The sequence below is a fragment of the Medicago sativa genome, chromosome 5 (assembly GCF_051527215.1).
Source record: "Medicago sativa cultivar Bolivia chromosome 5, Bolivia_mono, whole genome shotgun sequence".
NCBI classification, from domain to species: Eukaryota; Viridiplantae; Streptophyta; class Magnoliopsida; order Fabales; family Fabaceae; genus Medicago; species Medicago sativa.
The window spans coordinates 1,646,437-1,656,941 of record NC_140753.1 but is presented as its reverse complement, the minus strand read 5'-3'; the positions used below and the strand labels follow the sequence as shown (position 1 = coordinate 1,656,941).

General features: G+C 30.9%; 1 protein-coding gene across 1 annotated transcript; it reads left to right on the top strand.

Annotated features, from left to right (window-relative positions):
• Positions 1-7,626: 7,626 nt before the first annotated feature.
• Positions 7,627-9,544, top strand: LOC146918991 (uncharacterized protein At2g34160-like). The gene is made up of 5 exons (XM_085712238.1): positions 7,627-7,903; positions 8,019-8,067; positions 8,836-8,898; positions 9,006-9,070; positions 9,176-9,544. The coding sequence occupies exons 1-5, from the start codon at positions 7,727-7,729 to the stop codon at positions 9,236-9,238; spliced, it is 417 nt and encodes a 138-aa protein (XP_085568364.1). The 5' UTR covers positions 7,627-7,726; the 3' UTR covers positions 9,239-9,544.
• The last annotated feature ends 961 nt before the right edge of the window (positions 9,545-10,505 follow it).

Genomic DNA, 10,505 nt, shown 5'->3' with positions numbered 1-10,505 from the left:
AACGATGAACAATCAGAAACAACTTGATCAAATATAGTTTAATTGGTTAATCATAGGATATAAATTCATTAAATATATGAAGAAAAACAAAAACAATGGAAAAGAAAAGCCCTTCACTACCCGTATGTTCATACAAACTCCCCCCTTATAAACTCATCCTAAAGCATGTTATATGCAATCTAATGATTCACAGACCTAATATTAGTGAAAGATAGTCTCACCCTTACCTTATAACAGATGAAATCGGCAGCCTCCAGGGTTCTCTCTTCTTCTCTTGTCTTTTCTCCCTTGTTTTCTTCTTTTCCAAAAAGCGGTTTAACGTAAAACTCTTTTTAACCCAAGCTTCCGTATTTATAATACTAATCACTCTTCCTAAATTTATTTAGGCCCAATAACTCTGTTTTCTTTCTATTCTAACCCCCAAATCTACTTATTCTAATAATTCTCATATTCTAATAAATAATATAATAAAGCCACTTAATAAAATACCAACACCTCACATATTTAAAATAAATCACATAAATAGACTCTAACTTAATAAAAATAATTAAATATCAAAGTGGGCGTTACAGAACGGCCTTCCATTCATAAACTATTTCAACATGTTGGTTATTTTAAGCATTGTTTGGTGCAATTATAAGGTTTAGTGTGCAACATGTTGGTTATACTGCAATGTTCTTTTCGGTTACTTTATTTGGCGTAATTTGCTCATGAATATAGATAGGGCAGGCATTAAGCACAAGATTTGACATTCTACCAACAGTGTATTGTGAAGAACTAGCCAAGCTACATGTATAACGACGTCTTTGATTTTACTTCACTGCATTAATAGAAATATTGTAGATGTGTATGTACTCATGTTTTTGTATTCATGCTAGGACCAAATCTCTATATTTTCAACTAAGGTTGTTGTTGAATCAATTGAGACTTAGCTAGGTTTGCTTATCGATCAGCTTTTCAGGGATTTCAGCCCATCACCAATTGTGGCTGCCTCATTAGGACATATTTATAAAGGTTTGTACCGGACACCTTTGATACTTGTAATTGGAAAATTGTGATCAAATCCGCCACTCTATTAGTTTGTGTTGGAATGTTTAATACAAATGGCATGGCAATGTTTTAGTTGCAGCTTACGATTTAAATAAAAGATGGTTTTTCTAAGTTTTTTCGTGCTGCTTTTGTTGCAGCTCATTTGCTTTCTGGTGAGGAAGTGGTTGTCAAAGTACAAAGGTCTGTCATATTATTCTCATTGACTCTTGATGCCTTGTTGTTTGATATGATCGGTAGAGTTTATAAACAGATTGCGTGGGCATGCAAAAATTTGCTCGTGGCTATGAATGAAATGGCAAGTTTCATTTCCCATGGAGACATTTTATTTCAATTTATATTGCAATTACTTTGTATTTAATTCATTTTAAATTAATGCAACAGGCGAAACATATGTTCAATGAGATCGATTATGTTCGAGAGGGCAGGAATGTTGAGAGATTTGCTTCCCTCTACTATTTGTCTTCAAGTAAGTTCAATTTTTGTGGCAAAATTTCCATTTGCTTTTTTCTTTGATTATTTGGTGTGCGCCTAGAGTGTTGTTATTTTGTAGTCCAAAAATTAAGTGTTATGTTGTTCACATAGATATGAGGATACGATTCACATTGGAAATGAGATGGTGAGAGGTAATTATATATAACACAAACAGTTTATGAAAATATATTAGATCTCTTATATATTTTCATATCTTTAATTAGTTTGATATATTGTGTTGTGTAAATTCAATGCACCCATTTACAATTTGATCCATGTTTGAAGAGTCTCTTGAACACTTCCACCTTCTAGTTGTTGGAACACTTCCCACCTCTGACTGAATTGAGAACCAGTTTAAGAAAACTGAAATGAAACCATAGAACTTTCTATCAAAGCATAATACAAAATGATAGAAAGAGAGCAAATATTCATTAATCTATGATTTCCGAGGAGCTGATCAACGTCGAAGTGAGCTGCAATAACCTGCAACTGTGCTGTTTTTTATGTTGTTTCACATGGTTTTTTGGGCAGAATCTGATTAGCAGTGCCCTAAAAGTGGAGGAGGAGCTGGTACGAAGAAGTCATTGAAAGTTCCCAAAATAAAGTAGGACTATACAACAATACTCACCATGGAGTGGGTCGATACAATCAAGCTTACAGATAAAATAGGCTTGAGTAAAGCTTCGTTGAATCCAAAGGATCTTATCGACCAGGTATAAACAACTCACATCTATCTATCTTCTTTTTTTTGAATTGGCAAAATTTATTAACATCATCCCCGCAAGACGCAAGATACACCCTATCCCTTTACAATAGCAAAAGCTAGAACCACCACCAAAACCCAAAAATATGTGACAGTAGCAAGTTATGTGCCTGTAATCCGGTAAATACGCCACCGAATTGTTATTTTGTACGAGTGTTTGTGTTGTTGTTGGTGCGGGAAAAAGTATAGAGAAAATAAGGGATGGAATTGTGATAGAAGCATAAAGGTCTGTTTGATTTTGATTTGGTCATGCAATATGTTTTCTTGTGGTCCCTTTCCCTTATATAGTATTTTATATCCTAACGGCGGCGGCATTCTCGCATGTGGTGGGACTATAAAACAACATCAACAATGACACAATGTAGTAATTCATATTCGAACGAAGCTACAATTTCAAGAAATTAAATTAAAACAAAAAACATGTACACTTTGATGTAGTGATTCATATCCAAACGAAACTAAAATTTCAACAAATTAAACAAAAACAAAAAACTTGTCGTTGTAGTTATTGATATCCAATCAAAGTTAAAAGTTCAACAAATTAAACAAAAACAAAAAACATTTAACACTTTGATATAGTGATTCATATCCAAACAAAGCTTAAATTTCAACAAATTAAACGGAAAAAAACATTTCGGTGTAGTAATTCATATTTAAACGAATCTAAAATTTCAATAAATTAAACAAAGATAAAAAACATGTCACACTTTGCTGTAATGATTCATATCCAAATGAACTTAAAATTTCAACAAATTAAAGTAAATCGAAAACATCATGAGAGAAAGAGGTACCTAATTTAATAATATATAGATACTAGTTTCACCGGTGTTACGGTGAAACACCACCTCTATAGAGTATGCAAGGATGAGAATATAATTTGTTGACGAAGATTTTAGGATAACTCTTCAAAAATATAGATCTTATAATTTAAAGTCTCTCTATACCATGTACAATTTCTAGCTTTATATAGGGGTTCAATTATCTTACTTCACGCGTTTACGCAATTATTGTCCCACATGTCTATACAAGACACCCGAAAACGAGCAATCAATATAATTGCTTACCTGTGGCCATTGCTTGTGTGTTCAGATGATCATAATATAAGCTTCTTTTTTAACCTTTGATATGTGTTGTATAGGTCATTGCTTGTGTGTTCACATGATCATATAAGCTTCTTTTCTAACCTTTGATGTGTGTTGCATAGTTTAATTAAGCTTGATTTTGTTTGGGCATTCCATGCACCTTGTTGCACATTTTGGGGTGGCTTTTTCACTGTTAATTTGTATTTCATTAATTCGTACCATGCATATATTGACTTGAGCTTGGCTCTCAGTTGGTAGGAACAATGCATAACATATGTAAGGTTTGGGGTTCAAACCCTGACCACCACAAAAAAGAAACTATTATGTATTTGATGAAGTAGCATGATATTGTTAATATTTGTTTTCAAATGTTATTAAGCAAAGATTTTATTTATATATATATATATATATATATATATATATATAACTATGTTGTTGAAAATGAATTTTAGTTAACTACCAGATGTGTTATTAAGGACATTTTTGTAATTTTAGGGGGGCCTAAAGATATATTGGGGGTCTTAAAAGCAATCCTAAAAAAAATTCTTTGAATGTATTTTGGACTAGTCTTTTGAGACTCGGCCCAAAATATGGGCGGGCCATTTTTGACAGTCTGTTAGTCATAAAACACACGAAAAGCGCCCCTTCCAAAACCCTATGCAATTCTCTCCCTCCTCAAAGACGTATTCATCTCAAACCTCTATCGATCTCTCTCGGCTGGGAAATGGACGATGATGAAGTAGAATCTTCGTTGAATATTAATGTGACAGCAGATGTTCAAGGAAAATCTGTCTCGATTGTATTTAATAGAAGAGCCTCCCTTGATGATGTGATTCGTAGTATACGTTTCGACCACCAAATTCCTCCACAAGAACAATGTTATCACGTTATTCGTAAGAAACTTAAACAAATTGTGTTATTATTGTTGTTAGGGTTTTGATATCGTGTTGTTGTTTGTTGTTGTTGTTGTTGTGTGATAAAAATTCAGGTTCTCGTCTCCTACCGATGCAAATTCCAAAATTGCATGATGCGGAGTTAGCTGCCTCATCCGCTGCCGCAAAATGCATCTTGATTTTAATGGAGGGAGATTCGAGGAAGTCGTTTGTTGTATGTTTCTATTTTTATTCTTATAACACATGAATATATGCATGTTGTTAATCAACTATAATGTGTCATTGTTTATTCCCTTAAACAACTCGTCATTATTTTATCCCTACATATTTGTTTATTCCTTACTAAGGTATTTAATTAATTTATCCTTATATATGCTTATATGTTAAACTATGTACTATAATCTTTCATATTATTTTCTAGAAATATTGATGGTTCGTACTTGTAGTTGGTAGTGATGTTTGTGTTTAATATATGTAGTATCTTTACTCAATTTATCGAAATTTCTACACAAATTATCACACTATCACACTAATATAGAAATACACAAAGGTTCACAAATAAAGGTATTTTAGTTTAAAAATGTAGTTAATATTTTGTTGGCATCTTGTTTTGAAGGGAATGTTTCATTGATATATTAAAATTACAAATACTAATATACAATCAATATTATAATAAATGTGACACTTAACATAACATGGACGAGCATAACTAGCACTAGATAAAAGCAGAGTCCTACAATTAGAGAGTAAACTTCATAGTTCATATATATATATATATATATATATATATATATATATATATGAGTTATTATTACGGACGACATTCACAACTAGCTGACAATCAGATCTATTATTTTAGTTGATGTAAAATCCACAAAAAAATAATTTGGCTAGCTTATTTAGGGCCCTAATGAAAAAGTATTTTGTTCTCACATAATTTAATTTAATGAAATTAATTAATTCTAACATATAACTTTGATCGAAGTTTTGGTAATTTTATGTTTATTTGACAATTGATTTGTAACATACTATCTCAAATTCTCAATAGGGATTAGGAAACTCTAGAGTAGCATCTTGCTACCAATTTTTTTTCTTCTAACAAGTTAACATCTAATAATTTTTGTAAAGAAAACATAACACAAATTTGTTTTATTTAAGGTGGACACGTCACCTATTCCATATGCCACGTTTGAGCGTTTCTCATTCTAGTATTGTATTTGGCAGTTTTATACTTTTATTGAAACAGGGTAACTATCAATCCATAAAAGCTCAACTTTTTAGATTTTTCAACTTTCTTTTGTATGTATCGATCCAAAGGAAGTTTGCATTGATCCAAGTACGCTCTTATCAAAATCTCAAAATAATCGAGTCATTTGCAAAAATATTGTCTCAATATAATTGAACCATTTCATTGTTCAATGCAGTATTAATTGATTTTTTCTCGTCATAACTCAAATTAATAATATTTTCATCACCTCCCAATTTAATATATTCTACATGCATTTATGATGATGGAGAATGCATCAAAATCATTTTCCCGCCTCTTTCACTTATACATTTGATCTTAATATGTGTAAAATGAACAAAAAACTCAGTTATTATAGGATAGATGGAGTACGTTTGAATTCTGAAAATATCTATAGATCCTTACAAAGGTATGTATTATTACATAGAAAATGTATGCATCGATCCAAAGGTCAATTTTTTTTACAAAAACTTTAAATTACTTTAGCATTAAACTTCAGTTGTATTGTAATCATTCATAGGCAGGCACGGACCTACCTAGTGCTAATTGGGGGCACTCGACCCCACTTGTGCATTACTTTTGTAACCAATAGCTATGTAAATTTAGATGATGACCCCATAATACAATTTCATATTGCCTCCACAAAAACTTGTTTAGTGCACTAAAGGCAAGCAATTACACCATGATACTACTTAGTGTTAAAGACTAAAGGCTAAGGAAAATGTGGATTGAATTTCAGTCGATAAAGAAAAGTTGTGGAGTGGTAAGTGAGAGAAGTTTACATTGGGATCCGACTTTAATATCTTTTAATTTTAATGTCTTGCTAACGAGTGTTTCTGTGCCACTCTTTAAACATTTTAAATTAAAAATATTTACTAAAAAAGTTAAATATTTCAATTTACAATGCATTAAATACACAAATTTCTATAAAAAAAAAAACTTATATTGTATGGTCCTTAAAGAGTGCATCGGGGGCACTCGTTAACATTTCTCTATTTCTTATCATTTGTGCAACCAAATCAATTTTGAAGGACTCTTAAAGCTGAAGCCATTTTTTTTTATCCATTTGTATCAGATATAGGTCTTCGATATTAAGGTATTTTTTTTTTGATGTATAATAATATAACTTAATTTTTTTTCATAAATTTTGCACAATATAACAATGTCATCTATATTGGTTATGAATTTATATATTTTTTTATAAACATTTATGATAAACGATCTTGACCCCACTTACTGAAATTTCTGGATCCGTCCCTGTTCATAGGGGTCTTAATGCTTAATAAGAAGGGAGATAAGTCGAATACACATCAAATCTAACTTAATCTATATATCCTATCTTTGACATTATTCAAAACCCAATAAAATGAAAAATACACCTGCACCTATCAGACACACCTTACCATAGATTAATTGAATTTTTCATTAATGAGTAAAAATAAAGGGGGTTAAAAGTGAAATCCTATACACGCACGAATTAATTTAATCCAACCTAACAATGAACGCTTCTTGTGGAAATTCGAACATTGATTTTGTTATGTTATAAAATTCTAACACACTCTGCTAAACTTAATATTGAATTATTTTTTTTTGCCTTTTTGGATTGTACACTTTTGATCCCTTAAATTATTTTTAAATTTTATTTTAGTGCCTTAAGTTATTTCCCTTCCGTTTTGGTTCATAAATTTACAACCATTAGACATTTCGGAGTCTTAATTTTTTTTTTCTTTCCATTTTAATCTCTTAAGTTAAGTGACAAACATTTGTAATTTATAAAATCAAAAAGAAACAAAAAAATAATTAATAAAACAAAGTGTCTATTATTTACTATAACTTTTATTTTTGAGGAATATTATTTACTTATAACTTAAGAAACTAAAAATAAATTGAAAAAAACTTAAAAGAACTCAAACGAATGAATTGATCACACTAAAAATTATCTACGGAGTATATTTTTGTTATTTTTTTTTTAACACAGAAAGGACACGCGTCCTTTGGTGATTAGTTAACAGAGCAAAGCGAGATTCCATTCCGTTTCAACTAACAAAAAACGGTTACAGAGAAAGGACACGCGTCACTTTATGATTACTTAACAGTCTCTATAAAACCGTTCCCGTAGCCTCTATCTTCTCAAAGAAGCTTCTGAAACTTGAGAGTAATAACAAACCGCGAAAATTTTCCCGCTCAGAGAAAGAAACAGAGAAATCTCGAAGAAGAAACAATGGAAGCGATTGCAGTTCTAACCGCCGGTGAGATGAAGGAAGCGATTGCAGTTCTAACCGGTGCGACGAAGAACGTGAAGATCAATGGCGGCGAGATCGAGAAAGAGAAGAAGATCTTTCGTATTCAAGTTTCCAAGTCTAAGAAGCCTCTCTTCTTCTACCTCAACATCGCTAAGGTAATTAGGTTTTCGATTTTCATTCAACCGCTTTTTCGTTTTTGATTCAATCGCTTTTTCTTCATTTCGTTTTTTTCATTTCTGATTATGGATTTCGTGTTTCTTTCTGATTCAGAAACACTTGAAGCTGGATAATGATGTTGAACTCTGTGCTTTGGGAACTGGTATAATTTTCTTTAATCCTTTTACTTTCTGTGATTCTGATTCGGTTTAAGCGTTTTTCTTGATTATGTAATTGATAAGCTGAAGTTTTAAGATTAAAACTCTTTTATTTGATTCTGATTCGGTTTAAGCATTGTTCTTGATTATGTAATTGATAAGCTGAAATTTTAAGATAAAAACTCCTTTACTTGATTCTGATTCGGTTTAAGCGTTGTTCTTGATTATGTAACTGATAAGCTGAAATTTTAGGGTAAAAACTCAATTGATAACTGATTAATTACATACATATGATTGCATTTATGAAAATTGTTTTTAATCAGTTCGGTTACATATTTTTTTTATCAACTAGTATTAATTAATTAATTAATCTCGAAAATTAAGTGTGAGAATTGTATGTATTGTGAATTCTTTAAGTTTTATGTGATTTGAGTTTCTTGTAATTAGAATAACTGATTTTCTTTGATCCTTATACTTTCCGTTAATTTATAGATAGATATTAGATTCTGATTAGGTTCATATATGAAAATTTAATTTTGAACAGTAACCGTGTTCTTGATTCATATATGAAAATTGTTTTCAATCTGATTTTTTATTTTTTTTCTTGCAAATTAAATGTAAAAACTGTATGTGCATTGTGCATTATTTAATTAATTTTCACGTGATTTGAGTTTCTTGAATTTAGAATAACTAATTTTTCAGTGTGGGATATTGGAAATTATGAAGGTTTTTTTCTTTTGTTTTTCTAACTTTGTTTTTGAATTAAATTCCAGCTATTCCAACTATCATACTCATCTCTGAGATTTTGAAACGCAATGGATGGGCAGTTGAGAAAAGTAAGATAACCTCTCTAATCCTTGGAAAGATTTCCAAAATCAACTTGCTTATTTTTAAGTTTCTTTAATTACATGTGAGTAATATTATATATGAATGTTTGTCACAGGTGTGGAGGCATCCACTATTGATGCTAAGGAAGGCAAAGAAGGTCGTGGAGCTCCAAAGGCTAAGGTTCTTCTTCTTACATTTTCCTTTGATCTGGATTCTGAATTGTCACTTAATTGTGTTCAACTTGCTAGTAACATGTAATTAATTATTTGGTACTGTTTTGTGCAGCTTGGTATTGTGCTGGGAAAGGCTAAGAGTGGTGACCAGAGTACTGATGCTTCCTCAGAGTAGTGGAACTGATAGGATATGATGAAACTCTACTGCTTGTAGAGTACTGTGTGTAATAAACTGAATTTGTGGTGTAGAATGTAGATAGATATATGTTGCTGTTCTTTCACTCCTTAGTTTGTTTTTTCTTTTGCCTCGTAGGGCAATAAACTGTGCTGATAATAGCCCTTCTGAAAGTAGTTTTTTGTGCAAAGCTATTGCAATTTTAGTCATGTAATAAACAAAGTATTCCTGTATGGATGTACATTCTCATGAGTCATAATAGTGTAAAAAGATTTTGGAGTTAATAAATGTTCTGCAATTTGGTTACTTTGAGTGCCAAAGTCTAGTAATCCGATGCTTTAATGTTAGCTTGTGGATGTGTGTATCTGTGCATAAACAATATCAACATATTAGTGTAAAAAGATTTTGGAGTTGGTAAATGTTTTGCAATCTGGTTACTGAGTTTGAGTGCCAAAGTCTAGTAATTTGATACTTTAATGTTAGCTTGTGGATGCAGGATGTATGTATCTGTGCATAAACTATATCAAAGAAGAATGTTGATTTATATATATATATATATATATATATATATATATATATATATATATATATATATTAAAAGTGGCAAAATTTATTTATTTATACTGTTGGGCTAGTGCATGTGCAGACTTGGAATCCAGGAAGCATGTCCAAATGCACATGTATGTGAAGAGAGAAAACAATTCAAACGTGTTAATGTAGTAATCTGAATTGAATTACATTAGGCTTATATTTATTTTAATTTAATTTTCTTTCCATCATATGCATAGGAGAAGAGCTGAAGTCATTAAGGAATATCAGTCAAGTTCTACTAAACTCTGACCCGAATCAAAGACTAAAATGGGGTTCATTTGAATTAAGAATGCAGTAGTACTTGTAAAAGAGTAAACACCTATTTTGTTTTAAATTTGTAAGTGTATGACAGTTTGAGACCTCAAACTTAAAAAATACCAAATTGCTCCCTCAAATTGAGTAACATCAGTAAAAAAAAAATGTGGTTGAAAATAATTTTTTTTTTGTCAATAACATTATTCAAAATGTTAAATCATACCGTGACTTGTCTAACTATACTTTGTTAAAAAACTTGGGTAGACTTGTCATCAATTTATGATTTCTTTGTCAAAAAAAATCAATTTATGATTTCAATGAAGAAAATCCAATACACCACGTATAAAAGTTTGAATTTTTGTTTTGGTCAAAAAGTTTGTAGTTTTTAATCAATATGAAACTTTCTTTTACGAATTTAGTG